The sequence below is a fragment of the Fusarium coffeatum genome (genome assembly GCF_003316985.1).
Source record: "Fusarium coffeatum strain FIESC_28 chromosome Unknown BRIP53273_contig_26, whole genome shotgun sequence".
Taxonomy (NCBI): Eukaryota; Fungi; Ascomycota; class Sordariomycetes; order Hypocreales; family Nectriaceae; genus Fusarium; species Fusarium coffeatum.
The window spans coordinates 52,711-73,261 of NW_022157823.1; the positions used below are offsets into that span (position 1 = coordinate 52,711).

Genomic DNA, 20,551 nt, shown 5'->3' on the forward strand with positions numbered 1-20,551 from the left:
TTGAGGTTGTAGCAAGCAAAATGAAGCAGTCTTGCTTACAGATTGTAGTCAATCGATGATGCTTTGATTCGAAGTTATCCTTGACTTTGAAGTGAATTGGAATTTGGGATTGTGATTTTGATGGATCATTATAGCTTCGTTATAGATTGATGTTGTGTATAAAACTTGGTGATAACCTCAGTACAAGTCTATTATCACTCAACAGCTTCACAGTCATCTCAGCTTCAGAAACCTCTTCAATCGCTTCATAAACATCATTAACAAGATCAGTATCTTCAACATGAAGTTCCTCAACCTCGCAGCTCTCGCAACCGCAGTCGTCGCTCAAAGCGACTTGGCCAGCATCATCGCGTCCCAAGAAGATTTGTCCACTCTGGCCGAACTGCTCGCTTTGGTCCCCGACATCGCAGAGACTCTCGTATCCGCAAGCAACATCACCATCTTCGCTCCCACCAACAAAGCCTTTGACTCAGTCCCCCGCGACATCCCCGAAGGAGAAGCCATTTCGCAAAAGAACGACACCATCGCCATTGGCGCTCTTCTCTCCAACCACGTCTTCAAGGGATACTACCCTGCTAGTGTTGCTACGGACATTCCTGTCTTTGTGCAGTCTCTTCTGGATAGTAGCTTTGTTAATTACCGTCAGCCTTTTGGGAACTTTACTGGTGGGCAGTATAATGGGATTGTGAAGGATGGTGATGATGTTGTTGTCATCTCTGGTGAAGAAACTCTTTCCTACGTGACTGAAGCTGTAAGTCCTCATTCTGACTTAAGACATTACTTATACTGATTATGCTCAGGACATCAAAATCGGCGACTCAGTCATCGTCCACAAGGTCGACACAGTCCTCAGCTTCGGTGCTCCCCTTCAACTCTTCACCCGCCGCGACAACCTCCTGAACTTCAACGCCGCCATCAACGCAGCCGATCTGCCCATCAACTTTGGCAACATTGGTGCCGACACCTCTGGTCTTCAGAACATCTCCGACTTCACCGTCTTCATCCCCAACGACCCAGCCTTTGAAGCTATCGGTTCTGTCCTCGAGAGCGCTGATCTGGAGACGCTCCAGCAGGTTCTCAAGTACCATCTTGTCGATGATGTTCTCTTCTCTACGGATCTGGCGAATGTCACTGTTCCTAGCTTTCAGGGAGCTGATCTGACTTTTACTGTTGCTGAGGATGGAAGTGCTTGGGTTAATGGAGCGAAGATTCTGTTCACTAATGTTCTTCTCTTCAATGGTGTCGCTCATATCATTGACACGTAATTATCCCCTTACCATTCCCTCATAACCAATACTGACTATTATAGTGTCCTCAACCCTGCCGATGACCCCTTTGACCGCGCAGACATCAAGCCCGCCGCCGATGCCACCGACCGTCTCGCCTTCCCCTCCGCTACACCTGTCTCCAAGCTTCCCTTCTCCGTCATCAGCTACGCAGGCGAGAGTGAGACTTACACTACTCCCGAGCTCCTCCGAACTCTTCAGGCTATCGATGTTAGCGCTCTCGCAACTGCCACTGCTACTGCTACTGCTACTTCTGATGCTGGCGCTGCTACTACTCCTACTGGCGATGTGACTCCCGTTGTTAACGGTGCCAACACCAAGGTCGTTGCTGGAGGAGCTGGTCTGTTTGCTGTTGTTGCTGCTATGATGATGATCTAAGGCGTCTGTCTGGATTTTGTCGCGAGCTATTGTGTGTCCTTTGGTTTAATTCAGATACAGGTTTTCGAGACCTTGTCCCCCGGTCCTGCTAGATTAGTACCTAATACTTGCAATTTATCATCTCTTTGAATAACCTGTCTCTTTGACTATGATTGGTATTGGGCGTGATGCATATCCTAATCGGGTAATCGACACGGAGTCAGCACCGAAGATTGGTCATCCGGACCCGAGCTCGGTATTCTTGCGAGACCGAGGTGGATCTCGGAGTGGATCGGTCAATTCGAACAATTCAATGTGACGTGCTCCAAGAATTCCCTCCCTTCTTTACGACTCCAATCGGGTCATTGATTTGTCATTAAGTTACTGCTATAAGTCACATAGCATACCTTCTCTTTCTTGGGTATATTACACTCGCTCCCGCATACCTAGATATCCCTTAGGCAGCACACGTGAGTTTCTTCAATGAGAACATCAATTCGAGCATCATCAAGCTGGACCATCACAGCTCGTCGTCTAGCATGTTGGTCTCTCTTTATCGTTATATGTTATTTCAGTGCTGAATGGATATCAGATCAATGCGGCGCTCTTTCCCGACTGAGCACAGTACCAGCAAAAGTCTACCAGAATTACTTCCCTGTAACAAGACCGTTTAGTTCATCAAGCTTCAAGCTGCAAGCACAATCTGCCGACATGGGTTCTCAGGACAAGGATTTGGATAGTCTGAAAGAGTATCTCACTTACGAAAAACTCGAGGCACTGAGGGCCTTTTGGTTTGAGCATTTGCCGCAGGATGCTGATCGCATCATTGCTGGACCGGAGTACCAGAAGAGGTGGTTCTTTTCAGATAAACAGTTTGACGATATTTGCGTGTAAGTCACCCGCCACCTGTTCAACAGAACCATCTGACAAGCCTGCAGCTCTCAGTTCAGTCCTATATTGGAGGCCATCCGCAGCTCAGGCGTAACATCAGCTCAAGAGCTTCTCACCATCGCTCGGCCTCGCAACTCACTAGATTGGCTAAGTCTGATCATTCTCCTCGATCAAATCCCGCGTAACTCCTACCGCGGCGAGAAGTCTTCCATTTGCTTCACTTACTTTGACCATCTCGCCGTTCAAATCTCTTTCGCAGCTATCTCCCAAGGCATTCCCGACACATCTCCCGAAATCCGCTGGGTATTCTCCCACCGGAACTGGTTCTACATGCCCTTGATGCACTCTGAAGATCTAGACACGCACGATCAAGCTGTGGCAGCGTTTCAGCGCATGAATGGGGATATCCTCAGCTTGATGGAGGGAATGGGTGGCGCGGATGAGTATGAGGTGAGAGCGAGAGAGGTTGTGCAGGCTGATCCAGAAAAGGCGAAGGGTGTTGGGGAGATGGGTTTACAGTTTGAGGAGAAGCATCGAGTTATTATTGAGAAGTTTGGAAGGTATCCTCATAGGAATAAGGCGTTGGGAAGGGAGATGAGGGCTGAGGAGAGAGAGTTTCTTGAGAATGGAGGTGATACATTTGGGAGCTGAACAATGATTATCTATCCATCACAGTGTCGTATATAGAGTTAGTGTTGTAAATGCCTAGACATCTGGCTTATATTCTGCTCACATCACAGTTTCATCATTCTAATTCCAAATACAAGACAAACAGATCATGCATTGTCGTATTTAAATAGGCACATTAAATAAATGCCACGCCGACTCACCTAAACCAATCACCATCAAAAGTGTGACAACCCTCCCATCTGCCGAGAAGCCACTAAAAGCTTCCCGCCAGGGGACTTCCCTTAATTTTCCTAAAGAGGAAACGGGTGTGTGATGTCGGAAGTTATGGATGCAACTGATCCGACTTTAATGGAGCTCTTCAGGGCTTCACTCCACTGACAGACGACTATTTTTTTATCTTGTTTATTTACATTTGTTTACTTTCTAAAAACAACATACCTTCTTTCACAAACATCTCTGGAATATCTCTCACATTTCGTCAAAATGGTCACAACTAGAGCAAGCTCCCGCGGCGCAAGCGTCGGTCCTGAATTCGCACCAGAATTCCACACCGAGCTGCCCTCTATCCCAGCAACACCCTCAACCCGCAAAAGAAGCATCAAAACCACTTCTTCCTCAACCACAAACGGCTCAGCAAAGAAGCGTCGTCTCTCAACTGACTCTCCTGGAAAATGGGCGCACATTCCCTCCTCAGCTACCCTTCTCTGGCTCGCTGTCTCCCTACCCCTCGTTGCGTGGGACTCTGGCTACGTGTTCGGCCGTCCGCACACCATGCCCAATGGATATCTCCACTGGCCTTTGTACACGCCTTATGCGCTGTATGGTCAGGTTGATTACGTTTATGGGCAAAAGGCTTGGGAGGAGAAGAATGGGTTTACGGCTGCGCAGACGGCTATGAATGTTGTTGAGACTTTGATGTATCTTGTTTATCTGTGGAAGATCTTCAGGGCTGACAAGGTTGATGGCAAGAAGAGGGTTGGTGGACGGGATGGTGCGTTGGCTGTTGTTATTGGCTTCAGTGCTGCGGTTATGACTTTGAGCAAGACTGCCCTCTACTGTAAGTCAAGTACATGGGTGTCTAGACGCACGATAACTAACAAATTACAGGGGCCAACGAGTACTACAGCGAATTTGGCAACATCGGTCACAACACCCCCATGGACATTCTCACTCTTTGGATTATTCCCAAGTAAGTATCCTTTTCACAACCGGGGTTGTACTGCTGCTAATTTGTGACAGTGGCTTCTGGCTCATCCTTCCCACTTACATGATCTGGGCATTTGGAAAGGACATCATCAATGGATTGACTCTTGCTTCTGGTCAGCCAGTGAAGCAAAGAACTGAATAGATCAAATGGTTAAAATACGAAGGGACTTTTGTATGAGTAATGGTAATGAGGGATGACTTGACGATGAGACGGTCGTACATATCAATTGATCACATGAGTTCTCTATCTCACCAAACTTAATACCACATACCACAAGCACACACACACAGGAGAACGAATTCTGAAGCTTCATAATTGGTTGTAGGTTATATAGTTATACTACCTAACCCTAACTATAACCACCAGGGCCTTTCCACCAAACATAGTAAACTAATCATCTTTCTCATCTAGACATCCAACATGTCCTATTATACAGAATATATATATAAGGGGGTATTCGCTAATAACAAAGAAGAAGAATAAAAGAAAATCCGCGTCTGGCGCAAGAATGTAGTTTTAGGACCGCATATCAGTCAACCCTCCCAAATCAGCATACTGCTCCCAAGCAGGCATCATATCATCATCCGTCTCAGACATCTGTCCAGGACTATCCATAAATGACTGCATCGCCGCCCAATCCGCATCTTCGCTCAGAATAAAGGGTTCATCGACTTGTGTCTTGATGCGCAATGGGGCGGGGAACATGCTGTGTCGTCGGCTTGTCGCGTCCTTCTCGAAAGAGCTGCAGCTGTCGGAGAAGATGGCGCTGATGGGTCGGCCGTTGCGCTTGGGGACGCGGCCGATCATGCTTCGCACGTCGCGACGGCGTTCGCGGCGGGCTTTGACATCTTTGGGAACGATGGGTTCAACGTAATGTTCGATCAGGGGCGGTGTGTCGACGTCTCGGGGAGAGTCGATGCTTTCGTTGAAGCTCTCGGGGGAGGGCGAAGGGGAAATTATGCTCTGAGGGGAAGGTGATGGTGAGATAAAACTCTCAGGGCAAGAAGGAGGATCGATGATGCTCTCGGGAGAAGGCAAAGGTAATTCAGGACCCAGATCATATAGCTTTGATTCGCAAGTGAGATCTGCTTCGGGTTCTGCATCAAGACTGACATCGTTTGTTCCGTTGCCGTACCCGTGAACGACAATCTCGTGGTATGTAGGTCGAGCAGGCGCGATAGATTGAGGCGGAGTGCTGCCAGGCGATTTAAACATAGCCATAGAGCGACGGAAGGTTGAAGAGCGACTGAGAGCTTGGGAGAATGAGTTTGAGCGCGACGGACGAGGAGGCATGACAGGGCGAGAAGGCATCGATGCTCGACGTTCCCTTTGACCGTTCTGCGTCTGCGGACGGGATTGTTGTGTGAGAGCAAAGTAGTCAATGTCAGGCTTGATCTCAATCCTCGCATCGTCTCGTCCGTTAGCTTCGTCATCTGCGTACACAGTCCAGTCCATTGGGCCGGTGACATACTGCGTCTGACGCTTCAGCATATGGCCCATTTCCCGAGGTGTATCCCACGGTGGAAGTCCCTCAGTCTGCGCAGACAAGCTGTAGTGAGCTTCGTTAATCTCCTCCTCTTCCAGCTCAGGTGCCAGCTCAGTAACGTGGCGAAGGACTTGGTACGTCGCGTAGATGAGAATCCATCGCACTTTGCGAGCATCCACCAGCGACACCTTCTCCAACTTATCGGCCTTGTTAGGAGACATGATCGAGTCCTCTTCAAAGCGCTTGTAGGCTTTCACAAGATCATTCTGCGAAACACCAGGCTTGATCAAATTCGAAGCGTTGACAAGTGCTGCGTGAGCAGTAACCTTGCGTTCAGACCTTCGCCACGCCTTTAGCCGCGAGTTATGTCCACTGGAATCAGGAATCAACGGCAGAGGATGTGTTAAGGTAACGTAATCATGCTGCAAATCAAAAGACTGCACCAACTGCATAGTGCAAATTCCTCCATGCGCAGTAGGCGGCATGGTATAAGATTTGGTATACTGATCATCAACCAGGAGATCATACAAGGCTTCGAAATCCTCACGCATGATTCGCAGAGCAGCAGGGTCAAACACGCCGTCGTCGGGATCGGCAGTGGCTGGCGGGTAATATCCCAACTTGGCCGTGTAAAACGATAGCAGAAAGCTTCGGAACCGCTCGAGATGGGCGCGGGCGCCAGCTGCAACGCTCAAGTGCGCCTCTGACAGCTCCTCATCCAGGAAAGTTTTAAGCATAGACGACGAGCGGGTCACGCGGTAGTCTAGCTCCAAATGTCTCTTTCGAATGAGTTTGCGAGTCGCGGGGTTGAGTTCCTGCTTTTCGTCAGTGGCGTCCTCTTCAACATTCCTGACTTGCATATATCACAAAACGTACCATGAAACCAGGGCTTTCAAACACGTATTCGCTCATGCCTACGCAATGAGCAAAAGCCCGGATATAAAGATCCCGCATTTGAAAGGACTCTGCGAGCTGCAGCATAGCCAATGCGTGATTGGGCTGGTTGGCCATGTCGAGGTAGCCCTCCTCGTCAAAGTAGTCCAGCATATCGGCCACATTATCCTCCACGCCGCAGCGAAACTCGTGCATGCTGTGCAACAAGCCAATTACAGCGCTGCCAAGACTTGTGCCGACCATTGATCGTCGAAAGATCCAGGCGAAGAAGTTGCGAGTGGCTAGATGGTAGTTGAAGGCTTGAGCTTTATCTGCGTTGGGTGGTGGTGGGATGTACAGTTCGATCATCTGTGAAGGGTTCTCTCTGCTCCATCGCACGAGTTCGCGAAAGGTAGGTTTCTTTTGGTCGGATTCCCAGACGAGGAATCTCTCGATGAGAGGGTAGCATTGGGTATTGAGGAGGGTTGTAAAGGGGACTTTGAAGGATGGGCCTCTTCTTGAGTGTCCTTTTGCGTGTAAGTGAACCATACAGTTTCCGTTTCGAAACCACAATTCAGGGTCCTATTCATGTTAGATATTGTTGTTTGTACTGAATTGAAGTTCTTCTTACTCGGCGGATATTGTTCCAGTTTGTACACGACCTCGCAGCACCATCCCACCGCATAACTGGCAGTGGTTCCTCGGATCTCCCATTCACCATGGCACTGAACCTCAGAGAACTCTGACGAGAATTCAACATGGTCGCAGGCATGGTGAAGGATTTTTGTCGTATAAGTGTATATGTTGAGCTGAGTTGGTGTCCGTCAATCCAATATAAATAAAAGTCGATATTAGCTGAAAGTGGCTGAACAATCAATGCAGATAGCCGTGTCGTCGGGATGTTGCAGATTCTTTGTCTCTTTTCGTTTGTTTCGTCTGGTTATGTATGTCTCTCTCCCAGGGTCAGGTCGGTTGGTTTGGTTTGAGTTGAGGCTAGAGTTGCGAGAAGTGAGTTTCCGTTGAAATTATAACAGTAGAGTTTCGCTCGTCATGACATTAGATAGATATAAACTCTCAACCAACAAAAGACAAAAAGACGTCAGGCACAGGGTTCCATGACGGGTCCTACGTAAGAATCAAGACATTCGGGAGCATCAGAGATCTCCCCTCCCTTCTTCGGTTGTTCAGGTCAGGGGGGGCTGTCATGTTAATATCCTACGGCCAAGTCTCTCTTTCTCACTCTTTCTCTCTCTCTTCACCCAAACTTAAGCGGACCCTGGACCTTGGTTCAATGTCCGGGAGGACAGACCAGCCAGGGCCCCGGTCGGTCGGGGAGGAGACCTCAATCTGTGAGACATGAGCTACCATCAAGCCACTGCGTTAGTCTAGCGCTGGTGTCATCCATTCATTGACGATCCCTGTTCGGTTTGCCAGGCTAGTTTGAGCTAGAGCTAATTATCTACAGGAAGCTATGATCATTGAGATGAGCTGGCTTTTATCTGACGTCTCTTGTAGACAGGCTTATGTCTGGACTATTGCTGATCAGTGCTCGTTATGCATCGCTTTGGATACGATGTTGACAAGAGCTGAAAGAGAGATCCTCATGAGGCTGATGATGTTCGGTTAGTCCGCCCACATCGTATAAGCGAGTGGATGAGTGAATAAGTGACTGTTTCGAGGGACCCAGTTCCAGTTACCAGGTATCGTTGAGGCCCAGTCTCGTCTGTAAACGACAACCGAGTATCATTCCATCGCATCCATACATGTCACCCACATGTAAGCCCTCGATCCAATGGAAGCGCCAACTTGACGGAAATCTCCAGGCTCGATCTGATAGATCGGAGCATCTCCAACAACAACACCACTACAAGACATTAGTCTGTTAGCTTACCGCCCACCATCACAACGTTAGCATGCGCCTAGCAATACTGTAGCTCAGTAGTTTCAATGGTGTGTTTCTCTGCATCAACAATGATGTAGCTCTCTGTCACACAAAGGACGGCACAACATAAACCTCTGAGGATCATTAAACTCACCATGATCAATTGAACCGGACTCTCCGAACTAACAGGATCGACCATCGGGATTCTCGCTATGGAAAGTGGCTTAATTTCTTGGACCGAGGATTGGAAATTGGGTACCCTGAATTAATCTGTGACGTCTACCAGGTTTTTTCCACTCGGGAATTAAACATGGGCCTTTTTCGTTCTTCTCCATCTCCACAGCCCAAAGTCTGGAACTTGAAGAAGAAATAACTGGGGTCTGGAGATTTCTACTTCTCCACCTAGGCATGCATGCATCTTTCTTTCTTCCTGACATGGATATCATATCCCTGGTGATTTGTGTATCAAGTTTGCAACTGCCGCTGTTGAGAGTCAACGGTGGTGGTGGTAAACTCAGCCGCACCGGGTAAAGAGGCGTCAATACTTGGACCTTTTTGGGGAATTCAGCCAAGCCCAAGATAGTTTGCTAAGCTGCTTGGACCAAGGGGCAGCTTAACCAGGGGCAGAAGAGGCCCTAGGTGCAGATACAAGTGCAGTAAATGCAGCCAAAAGCTCAGGCCATTCAACATCACCAACAGAACGGAATAGTAGGATCCGTGAACTAAGGCAGCTAATGAGGCATTCTCTCATCATTGAGTCACTTCATCGCAAAGTTAAACTCCAATCGCCCCGCTCAGAATATCCAATGTCGTGCAGATATATTCCCTCCTCATCCAAGGCCGAGACAAAAAAGCCAACTTTTTTATCCATACAAGGCAGAAGCGATTCAAATCGGATCCCGAGCTTGGACAATTCGGTCTCGGCACAATCGAGAAGCGAGTAAAAAAGAATTCAATTTAGAGTCAAGTTTCTAACACAGACCAGCCCTGCAAGGAGGGATCATCGCTGGTGACAGCCGTTTGTAAGGCGGATGCGAGGGAGAAAAACTTCTTCTCATACAAGGTTGACCTTGTCGGCCAAACCAGAACCAAAGATCCATTTGACAAATAACGTCTAGAGCCGTATTTGGTCCAGCTCCCGCTTTTATTGAGAGCTGAACTTGAGACGGACACTAAAAAGCGGCCGAGGATACTGTAAAAAGGTGTCTTTTCAGTTGTGTGTTTCACTAAACCAACACAGACGCTGACTGTTTTGTATGAGGAAAAAAAACGCCACTGTGTCGGAAAAAGTGTGCATGAAAAGCCTCCCATTCATGCTTACCTTACAGTAGGGGACGGGATACAAGTTCCTTGCAGCGTTAGTATAAACCGAGTGCTCGGATGAAGCTATTCACGGAGAGGATCGTGCACTTTGAGTCTCGACTGAGGTGAAAGAATTTTGCATGAATAAAGATGAAGTTGAAACAATAAGGGTCTTTAGAGATGGCAAGAGAAAGATGCTAAAATAAGGGTCGTAGATGGTCAGCGCTCAGTTTAGGTCGATTAATACAGAGTATTAAAGGTAGGGGTTCAGTAGAAGAAGAGTCCGGAGCGACAGCTGATTGTCAATGGCGTTTCCATTGGGCTGGACTGGAGAAACTATTGATGCACCTGAATGGGCGGTAATGCAGAAGCAAACTCAATCTGACCGTAGTTTATAGCATTTAGAGTGTCTGACAGCGTACTGTACTGATGCATGGCCAGCTCGAAAGACAATGTCTGACAGCTCATCATCTACAATCTAGAAAAAGCAAAAGCTTGAGCTATTTCAGTACTATTAAAATAAGATCGACATTGATAACGGGTTTCTTATATGGGATTTACTATGAATCTGTAATAAGCAAATAGCCTATGTCTTGCTGTGTTGATAGCTCTAAAATATGATTGGCCCTTCACCGAGCGACGATTCCACCTAAGCTCACCGAACCCCAAGACCCCAGTTTCACCTTCAAGACAAAGAGCTTCCTCCAACCCAAAAAGTCAAGTTAAGCTGGCGATACCATACTCAACATCACACCGCTGAAATGGCGCCCGTGATACCATACACGTACATCCAGTGTCCCTGCTCCGACAACTCACCGCCCGATCAACAAACCCCCCAAACACCAACCTCCGCTTCCGCAGAGCATACCTTCGACCCCCACGATCCACGCTCAAACTACAGCCTCTACCCACTAGAGTACCTTCTCTACTGCGAAGACTGCCAGCAGATCCGATGTCCACGATGCGTTAACGAAGAGATCGTTACGTACTATTGTCCCAACTGTCTTTTTGAGGTTCCGAGCAGTAACTTGCGGAGCGAGGGAAACAGGTAAATTCATCAAAGGAAATGTTGGGAGAACAAAGGCCTGACGATGCGAATAGATGCACTCGAAGTTGTTACCAATGTCCTATTTGTATTGGACCTGTTCAGGTCATGGCCATACCCAACGAACCGAAACCAGGCGCAGATCCCTCGGTGCAACCCAAAGACGAATACGCTTTATACTGCCAGTACTGTAACTGGACATCGACCGAGATAGGCATCGACTTTGAACGACCGAGTGGTATCTTCACACAACTCTCCAAGGTCAACAACGGCGGTGGCATGAAGCTCACAGCCAAGGATCTCAAGGAACGTCGCAAGGCTCGACCAGATGAGCCTCCACCTCCGCTCGCCGACCACGAGGTCGATGCGGACCTTCAGTACGCCAACTTGAAGTCATTCTACCAAGGGCAGTTGGCGGACTCAAATGCTTCTAGTGGGGTGGGTTCGCTCAACGACAGTCTGGGCTTCAATTCACCTGCCGCGTTGACGAGAATTATGGCTATGTACACTGGTCATGGTCACTCTCGCAAGCGCAACGGTCCCTCAGATGTCATGCGGGAGGCTCTTTCGCCAGAGGAAGGTCTCAAGTTGGCCGATCTGGACGAATCTGCCCAGATCAAGAAATTGCACCAAGAGGGTCTGGACTCGACAGCTACCATTGAGCAAAACCTTCAACAAGCAGAGACACAGAGATTCCAGGATGGTCTACGTCCTATACCATACCTCCTCCGGACAAAGCGCTCCAAGCGTTGCTCTGTGTGCAGACACATCATCTCCAAACCAGAAAACAAGGTCACCTCGACACGATTCAAGATTAAACTGGTCGCAAAGTCGTACATACCAACCCTCACCATCCGACCCCTCAACCCTACAGTCCTACCTGTACACTCCACCCTACGTCCCCAAATCCAAGAGGAGCCTGCCCTCAAGCCTCTTACTCCGCACCACTACATCGTTACCTTCAAGAACCCTCTGTTCGACGATATCAAGGTTACACTTGCCACACCAAACAGCACGCCAGGCAGATTCTCAAGCAAAGTCACCATCTTGTGTCCGCAGTTTGAGATTGATGCCAATGCGGAGGATGTGTGGGATGATGCTCTGAGGGGTGATGACCGGGATAAGAAGCGTAAGGGTGAGGAGAGCAGTGGACAGCCCGAGGCTGGTAAGATTTGGGAGCGAGGACGTAACTGGGTCAGTATCATTTTAGAAGTGGTGCCTGCTTCGCTACAACTGGATGATAAGGTGAAGGACCAGAGTCCTCTGAAGGAAGACGAGGACATTCTGGAGATCCCTATGTTTGTGAGAATGGAGTGGGAAGCTGACTCCCAGCAAGATGTCGTCGGCGGAGCGTCGGCAAAGGAAAAGGAAGGCCAGGAGAAGCGAGAACTTGCTTACTGGTGCGTACTAGGAGTTGGACGCATCGGAAACCATTAAATACTTTACTTAGACATGCACATGAGACACATAGATTTAGATACCCAATAATTGGACAAAGTCATGGACGGAAGAAGTGTTTAGGTTGTCTTGTCAAATCATACGCAGCTTGTACCATTTATCAAGCTACTTTCTTTAAAGACGCCAAGCCCCTTTTTGACCAACCAACAAAGTTTTAAAAAGCACTCCCAGCCCTGATTGATGAAGACATTTGGTTATTTTTCTTCTTCAAGTTCTCTATCTCATCTCGATAACGCACCGACTTAGTAGTCAGCGGGACCGCTCTGAGGGAACTCGAAGTTGACGTTGCGGCCTGTCAAACGGCGGTAGACCTCAGAGTAGGTGTCGAGGCGGTAGTCAACACCACCACGCTCCTTCTCGTCGAGGATGACCTTGAGGAGCTTGGAACCGTCCTCCTTGGTGCGGACGCGCTTGCCGACGATCTCGACGGGGTAGGTGAGATCCTCGAGGATGGCGTCGTGGACGGCAGTGAGAGTTCGCGAACGGGGTCGCTTCTGCTTCTGGGTGTTGCGGCTGCGGGCAGATCGCTTGGGGCGGGGCAAGATGCGGCGAGAAGCGAGGATCAGGACGTGGCGGTCAGAGAACTTCTTCTCGAGCTCACGGGTGAGACTGTATATCATTAGTATTGGTTGTCAATTTCAGGATAGGGAATATCTTACCGCTGCTGGACGCGGTGGAAGCCCTGCAGGGAAGGGACGGGGACAAAGATGACGATAGCCTTCTTGCCGTGGCCAACCTCGATCTAATCAAGATCCCAAGTCAGCATGCGAGCTCCAGGACGAAACCTTGGACCGCTTCCCGTCCTGTTCCACAGAAGTCAATGATACTCCGGCTGAGCACTACCTCCCGCCTCAAACGACATGGAAAAGGTGTAGCGCAACAACAATCTCCATCTCTCTCGTCTTCAACATCTCTCGAAAATTGTCACATCTTCGGAAATCTTCTCGACGTTGCGAAAGTGTAGAAAAGTGTGTGCGCCGCGGGTCGTGAGGCGGAGAGGAAAGTGGACGCGGGACAATGCCACGCCATTGCCATTGCAAGACAGTTTCTTGTGTGGGAACAGGATTTCATCGAAACGAGCACCTAGGTTTTTTGGATATTTCACGGTATTCTCACCTCACGGGCAGAGACGATCTGAAGAGGTCGGAGGGCGACCTTGAGATCGGAGGTGTTGGACTCGAGGTCGTAGAGAGCCTGAGCGATGCTGGTCTCGAGCTCGGAGGGGTTCTGCCTCGAGGGGCTGTTGGGAGCGATCTTGTTAAGGGCCTGGGCGCTCATTTTGACGGCTGGTTCGACTACGTGAATTGACGACGACGGAGTTGAGTGCTGTTGCGAAGGCCGTTGTAATTTTTGAGAGTAGCTGGCACGGCAGAGTGGATTGTCGCTAAATTGGGGTTTTCAAACCCTGTGCGCAAATTTCGGTGGTCCGTGCGTTTGTTGGTCGGCAATCTGGTTGCCTGAGGCGTGAATCTGGACTGGGCTACTGGGCTCCAGTTTGAAGGCTGACCCGTCGCTATAAGTGGGGCATCTCAAAGAGAACCAGAAGTGGAAATCCGATCACTTACACGGCATGCTTCGTTTCGTGGCTGCACAGTTCAGTCATGAAGTAACCCGTAGCACAGCATCTCAAGACTTTGTTTGATCTTCATGATTTCTAATCAAACTTAACTTGAATCTAAGACCTGAATGCAGTACAACTGATGCTGTTCAATCACACCTAAAACTACTTCAATGGTAGACCTCTTATCCGAAAGGTCCAACAACAAGTCGTGATGAAACAATGCTTCGTTTACAACTGATCATACCAAAAACATGACTTTATCCGGTTTTGATGTTACACGTTTAACCCTCACCGCCCTCAGGGTCCTCCTCATCCTCGTCACCGAGCTCCTTATCAACATCCTGCTGCACCTTCTCGCCTGTGGTGTCCTTGGCGATCTCGGCAGCCTTCATACCGCCAGCCGTGAGCCACAAGAAGTGATTCGTCTTGAACTGGTCGATCTGGTTAAAGAACATGTGGAACCTGCGGTTCTGTTAGCGCCTTGTCCAACTACTGCATGCGACAATACTTACGTGTTATCCTTCTCCTCCACGCTAAAGATACGGGTGTAGATATGCTTGTCCTTGAAAGCCTGGATCTTGTCTTCATACTTGTCAAAGTCAATACCCTCCTTTCCAAGTGACTCGGTTGCCTTTCGGTTGTAGTTTTCGAAAACGGGTCGCTCAAGTAGCAGTCCGAGACCAGGGGCCTTGGGAATGGCCATCTTCTGGTTCTGGTAGCTCTCCTTCATACGCTCCATGGGGGTACCGCAGCGGACGATCAAACTGGCCAAACCGACCATCTTTCGGATCTGGTGCATCATGAAGCTCTGACCGTGAACCTTGAGGGACAGCCACTCAGTATCGCCGATGATGATAGGCTTGGGGTTGACAACAAACGACTTGATGTGTCGCTTAGCTGAAGCATCAAAGTAGGACTTCTGAACAGTGTAGTTGTGGAAGTTCCTTGTGCCCTTGTACATGTTGAGAGCCTCCTGAAGGCGGTTCAGGCGCTCAGTGCTAACTCGGTATCGTCGCTTCGCAGCCATGTACGCCGCCTTAATATCGCGAAGGGCGAAGTCGACAGGACCGAGCTCACGGTTCTTAGGCTTGTGGCTCTCCAGAACAACACCGGGCTGTTGAGCCTCGGTGTCGGGAGTCTGGTCCATAGCTTCGCCAGCAGGTGCTTCCGTGGCAGGCTTCTCCTCTGCAGGTTCGGTATTGTCCGTCTCCTTCTCGGCCGCTTTTCGTGCAGCCATCTCTTCATCATCTTGGACGTGAACCTTTTCCAGCACAGCAGCCCTGGTCTCGGGGTCTAACCGAGCCAGGATGGGCTTGATCTCCTTCTCTTCCACCTCGGTCCAGAAGTCTTTGACATCCGCCATTTTAGCGGCCAGGTCATCTTCGACACCATGCTCCTTAGCCAGCTCTACCAACTTTTGACCCATGAAGCTCTCAGGGTGGGGAGGAAGAAGGCAGTAGCTAGGCATGAGGTACTCGTACCATCTTGAGTCGCAAGTCTGGTAACAGCTGAAGGCGTTGTTGGTTCGCTGGATGCCCCAAACTCGGATCTGCTCTGGTAGCTCGGCGTTGATCTTTTCAACGATATCCTCGTCCTCGATGATGAGCTTCAAGCTAATAACGTTTCCAGCAGCGTGCACACCCTTATCCGTTCGGGCGCATCGAACAAGACTTGACTTCTTGGGGTCGTCGGCGTTGGCCTTGGAGATGGCGCTTGCAGCGACAAAGGCTTTGAACAAGTCGGCCTCGATGGTCTTCTCGTTGCCATTGACTTGCATTCCCTTGTAGCCAGTGCCCGCATAACCAATCATGACAGCAACCTTCTTCTTGGGTCGTCGTTCCTCGGCAGCAATCTCATCCTTGGAGAAGGGGTTGTTGCTCGTATCGTTATCGCCATTCTTGTTCAGTTTGCGACGCTTAAACTCCTTAAACTCATCGTTCTGCTTGCGCTTATCGCCCTTCCCACGACTAATAACTAGTTAGCGCCGTTGGCGACTGTATTCAATCCATCAATTGAGAGGAAGACTTACCCCCACTCTCCTCGTCCCTTCTCTGTGCGTCCTTTGCCAGGCTTTCGGTGATCGTGGCGTGGGTTGCGACGATTGCCTTCCTTGTTCTGAGAAGCGGCATTGGAGTCGCCTGACAGGCGAGAATCGTTTGCGCTGCTCGCGGCAGGAGTTTGGTTATCCTCGGCCATATTTGCATCTGTTGCGACAAAAGTAATATGTTGGATGGGAGAGGGAAGGTGTATGCTAGCTGTCGCGCTCGACACTTTTTTTGGTGGAGGAGATTTTCGATGCGGGAGAGTGGGGCTTCCCGTTGCGGTCCCGGCGGGGGATCTCGTCATTCGTATTGGAGCTACCCTGCATCGAAGTTGCCGTGTAAGTGGAATACAAACTGAGACTACATACCTACCTATCTATCCTTTACAATATCATTGAGTTCGTATGGGTACTACAAGCGCTTCTGAATATTATGTTTCTTTAATATTATTTCCTACCGTAACTGTCGTCGTATAATGCAGGCGCCTGTACTCTTACACCAACCAACCTTGACTCTTTACTAGAGCAGTTGAGCATATAAGAGACCCAACTTTGGTACATCAGACTATTAATTCGAGGATTGACTTAATAGTCTCGACTAGAGTCATTGCGCGATCGATGAGTACTTAAAGAGTGCACATCGGATGAATCTGGTTTATCTACCAATCTGTTGCCTAACACTTCTTCAGCTCGACATGGCAAATTGGCAACGTATCCGTCCTTTACTCAATTAATCTGGTATAGTATTTTCTGTATTGAGATGAACGTATGGAGTTGAGTGACAGACGGTACGAACTCGTCGGATTCAGTAGTCTAGTAGACCATGAGGAACCATCATGAATGCTACGACAGGCCGGTATGAGAGTTATATCCAATTCCTTCTCCTGACGCGAGGACGGAAAAATACGAGTAAATTGTCACAATGTGAACAGACAGGTAAGTTATCGAGATTTATTCCATTCCAAGACTTCTAAATATACATATTGACTCGCTCATAGATCGCTTTCATGCTTCAATAATTCGTTTAGACGGAGCTTGTGCCGTCATCAGCGGGAAGACCCTCCTCGTCTCCAGGCTCCTGGTATGTGCCGCCGGGCTGGGCAGCACCTCGAGTGCGCTCTTCGATGATGTTGCTCTTATCAATGGCATCCTTCTCATCGCGCTCTGTTATAACGTTAGGACAATGCAATTGAACACGGGAAGAGTCTTTGACGTACCAAGCTGAGCATCAGTGTCAGCCTGCTCGGCGTCGATGGGGTCCTCAACTCGGTCGGAGTCGGCCTGGACAGCAATGGGCTGGTCCTTCTCACCAGGGCGAGATACGTAGGAGTTCTCCTCGAAGGAGGCAGAAGGGGCGTTCTCAAGGTCGGACATGATGATGGTGGTTTGGTGGTTTGGAAAGGTGGTTATTGGAGTTGTGGTAGTTGTAGTGTTGATACTGAATGTGATGAGGATAAACTTCTCTTCTCACTCGAGAAGAGCTCCTATCTTATACATCTCAGTTCTTCCTCTGAATTGTCGTATCTGTTCTCCTACTCCGTCATTGTTCCTGTCGCAGCTCCATTTATCCATGACGACATTGACTGATAGACACTTCAATGAATCATCTTCAAAGAACCAACCGCCCAGCCCAGCTGCAAGCACTTCCGAACCCGATCTCTAGTGCCCCTGATCTCACCCATCGACCAGGGGCAATCTCCGATCCGCAGAGCTTAATCACATTCTATCTAGATCAGTCACCATGTGGCAGGGAGGAAGTGATGCAAGTGGCAACATCCCAACCGCGAATGATCCGCGTTTCGTATAAACTCGACGCGTTAAGTGGTCGCTTCGTGATCTATTGTCTGGTGGAGTTCGATCTTGAATGTCGTTAATGAGACAACGGCTGGGGAGTTTGTGAGCTACATCAACGATCTATGATGCTCAGGTGCTGCTAGCTTCTTTGCATCGAGGTCAGTGCTTTCATGCACGGCTGGTGTTAGTGGACGATGAGATAGGGATTGACAAAAGAAGCAAATTAGGGACAATAAACAATGGTTCTGCCATGATTTGTTGATACGATTATATCATGGATGAAGTCATGGTAGTAAGGTAAAGGTTGAGTGCGAGACAAAGTTGAAAACACCAAACGCCTCGTCGTATCTATCACTGCTTTCACTGCAATTTTAACCCCCTCAGACATTGGCCATGATGGCTTTAGGTCAGCAAGCTTAGAAACTGTGAGTGAATCACGGTCCAATTTTCACTGCAATTTTAACCATCACAAGGCTTGGCCTTGTGCTAAAGTTGCAGATCAAGATCTCATACAAGAAAGGCCCCATCAATACCATCATCGAACAAGGCAAAAGGATAGCGATCAAGAAAAGACAAAAAGCAAAAAAGAATCTGATGAGACTGGGACTCGAACCCAGGAGGATTGCTCCACCAGGAAATTGGTGTTAAGGTTAACCTTAACCTGGCGCCATAACCAACTCGGCCATCTCACCGAATTTGTTGTTGGAGCAACGGTCGGGAAAGTCAATTCATCTACGCTGCTGCAGCAAGCTCAACTGCGTTTCAGTGTAGGGTGATGATCGAGTTGATATGTATGTCTAACGAACCGAATTGCTGGGAGATTTCATGGTGGTCAGCTTTCATTAATCTGACTGCATCACATATGATCCCTCATACATCTACGACTCCGTACACATATGAATTTGATCACTTGTACTCTTGAAGTATTCAGTCCTTCTATAGGGTTGAGTTTGCTATTGTCAGTGTAAGTGAGCAAGCCCTCCATGTCAGTCGCGACACCACATGTCACCTTGAACTAGCTGCAGGACAACTCAAGCATGAAGGTGAAAACACATCAAACTAATTATTATCCACTATCTTGCTGTTGGAAACCTCGACCCCGTTCCATTACAGCACATGTTGCCGATCTGCGAAGCTTGTCAAATCACAAGTCATGATGAGGCACGGTATTTGCTTTGTTTAAATCTCACCACACCGACACAGAATGTCGTCAGAATTTAGATAACAGACAACAGACAAAGTTCGTCGAGTTTCAAAACACTACATTGCCGGCCCAATACTGATGAAGAAATGCCCGAGGGTAAATATCGATGCCCTCAGACATGACGATCATCGGGCACCTTTGTGTCAAGTACCGTTCTTGATATGACAGGTCAAGACAGAAGGACTGAGAACAGCGCCCAACAGGGTACTCATCTCAAACAGTTAGTTGGCGCTGCAATGCGATGCTCGGATTATGGTTTACGCCACGGCTTCACCTGTGATGATGTGCTCCGTGAGTCAAGTGAGCAGTGAGATCTAGAACCGTTCAAGAAACAAGGCATTGGCTGCTTAATCAAATGACAATAAAGTGAGTCAAAACAAAGCTTCGGTATGCCGAGGTTCGAACAACTCTCATTCTCCGCTGTTGTGTGTTTGTTTGTAAGGTGGCTCTCAAGGTTGATAAGCCGTCAAGGTCAGTATACGGATATACGGAGCATGACTCAATTCGGGAGTCGGAATGGCGAGATAGTATTGATTACAAAGATAGATCTGGTGTTCAGTAAAGGCCCAGTTAATAAGGTAAAATCACGACATTGGGAGGCAAATTCTAGAACAATAAATCGATTTTTATTGTGGTGCTTGTATTTGAAGCAAATGGAGTCAAAACTCCAGATCGTTGAAGATATCCAGTATCGTGGCTGTCTGTGGCGCATACTCCTTCGAAAACCCAAAGTCTTGATTTGCGTCGCATCTGTCAACCGCAACCAAGGCAAATGCCAGGACAATCAGGAACACAATCCGTAAAAGAGGGGCGAGAAACAAGAACAAAACAAGCCTAAGAGAAAAACAAGACGTAAAAAAGAGGAGACACGATGTTGAATTTTTCTGACGATGGAGTCGTTTTATGTAACAGGGACGAGTATGGCGGTACTCAAACGTCAGGTTTCTCTTTCATCTGCCGACAGCTACGCTGCAAGTAGACATGAAGTGGGTGTAAAAGATGAGCTCCGTTCATTACTGGTGAATAAGATTCCCTCTGTGAGGGTCGCGGGTCTCATAGACGAAAGGAAGGGTTCAGGTCTAATTCAGTCATGCCCCGTCCGGTCCCCGTTCTTGTGCATGACGGCGCGAATAGCGTCAAGTCCCCTAAATATCGTATAGCAATCCCCAGAAAGAACCTGTTGTTGATATTCAAACCTCCAAAAAGATCTGATAGTGAAAGCTTCGAAGTGGCAAATTTCGCCATCTGATCTCTAAGCAGAGCCGCCAAGGGAAATAATTAACTGGACTGACCGACTGCCGTTCTGTACTGTACTGTAGATCCACTGTTTACAGTATGGTACCTAGCGTTCAGCTATCCGCCCGATCGGTTGCTGATAACGCCATTCATGGCCCAAATTCGAAAAAGATTGCTGTGAAATGATTGGAGGAAAGGTCAATGCTCGACGCCTCAGGGCTCAGATCAGTGCGGACATGGAAGTTGGGTTTGAGGGGTTGCACTGGAGGATCATCGGCTGCATACCGCCTGCAATGTA

At 48.6% G+C, this 20,551-nt stretch overlaps 8 protein-coding genes across 8 annotated transcripts; 4 read left to right on the forward strand and 4 right to left on the reverse strand.

Annotated features, from left to right (window-relative positions):
• Positions 1-280: 280 nt before the first annotated feature.
• On the forward strand, positions 281-1,664 carry FIESC28_00903 (uncharacterized protein; the record flags this gene model as incomplete). The annotated part of the gene is made up of 3 exons (XM_031155054.1): positions 281-751; positions 801-1,261; positions 1,310-1,664. 3 exons carry the CDS (start codon positions 281-283, stop codon positions 1,662-1,664), a joined length of 1,287 nt encoding a protein of 428 aa, XP_031020849.1.
• Positions 1,665-2,354: 690 nt separating this feature from the next.
• On the forward strand, positions 2,355-3,185 carry FIESC28_00904 (uncharacterized protein; the record flags this gene model as incomplete). The annotated part of the gene is made up of 2 exons (XM_031155055.1): positions 2,355-2,533; positions 2,582-3,185. 2 exons carry the CDS (start codon positions 2,355-2,357, stop codon positions 3,183-3,185), a joined length of 783 nt encoding a protein of 260 aa, XP_031020850.1.
• Positions 3,186-3,647: 462 nt separating this feature from the next.
• Positions 3,648-4,512, forward strand: FIESC28_00905 (uncharacterized protein; the record flags this gene model as incomplete). Its single annotated transcript, XM_031155056.1, has 3 exons — positions 3,648-4,221; positions 4,272-4,353; positions 4,404-4,512. 3 exons carry the CDS (start codon positions 3,648-3,650, stop codon positions 4,510-4,512), a joined length of 765 nt encoding a protein of 254 aa, XP_031020851.1.
• Positions 4,513-4,887: 375 nt separating this feature from the next.
• Positions 4,888-7,502, reverse strand: FIESC28_00906 (uncharacterized protein; the record flags this gene model as incomplete). Its single annotated transcript, XM_031155057.1, has 3 exons — positions 4,888-6,672; positions 6,734-7,312; positions 7,362-7,502. 3 exons carry the CDS (start codon positions 7,500-7,502, stop codon positions 4,888-4,890), a joined length of 2,505 nt encoding a protein of 834 aa, XP_031020852.1.
• A 3,173-nt stretch (positions 7,503-10,675) lies between these two features.
• Positions 10,676-12,396, forward strand: FIESC28_00907 (uncharacterized protein; the record flags this gene model as incomplete). The annotated part of the gene is made up of 2 exons (XM_031155058.1): positions 10,676-10,962; positions 11,016-12,396. 2 exons carry the CDS (start codon positions 10,676-10,678, stop codon positions 12,394-12,396), a joined length of 1,668 nt encoding a protein of 555 aa, XP_031020853.1.
• Positions 12,397-12,659: 263 nt separating this feature from the next.
• FIESC28_00908 (uncharacterized protein) lies at positions 12,660-13,695 on the reverse strand (the record flags this gene model as incomplete). The annotated part of the gene is made up of 3 exons (XM_031155059.1): positions 12,660-13,026; positions 13,077-13,159; positions 13,534-13,695. 3 exons carry the CDS (start codon positions 13,693-13,695, stop codon positions 12,660-12,662), a joined length of 612 nt encoding a protein of 203 aa, XP_031020854.1.
• A 564-nt stretch (positions 13,696-14,259) lies between these two features.
• Positions 14,260-16,174, reverse strand: FIESC28_00909 (uncharacterized protein; the record flags this gene model as incomplete). Its single annotated transcript, XM_031155060.1, has 3 exons — positions 14,260-14,440; positions 14,491-15,945; positions 16,008-16,174. The coding sequence occupies 3 exons, from the start codon at positions 16,172-16,174 to the stop codon at positions 14,260-14,262; spliced, it is 1,803 nt and encodes a 600-aa protein (XP_031020855.1).
• An 869-nt stretch (positions 16,175-17,043) lies between these two features.
• On the reverse strand, positions 17,044-17,393 carry FIESC28_00910 (uncharacterized protein; the record flags this gene model as incomplete). The annotated part of the gene is made up of 2 exons (XM_031155061.1): positions 17,044-17,183; positions 17,237-17,393. 2 exons carry the CDS (start codon positions 17,391-17,393, stop codon positions 17,044-17,046), a joined length of 297 nt encoding a protein of 98 aa, XP_031020856.1.
• Between the last annotated feature and the right edge of the window lie 3,158 nt (positions 17,394-20,551).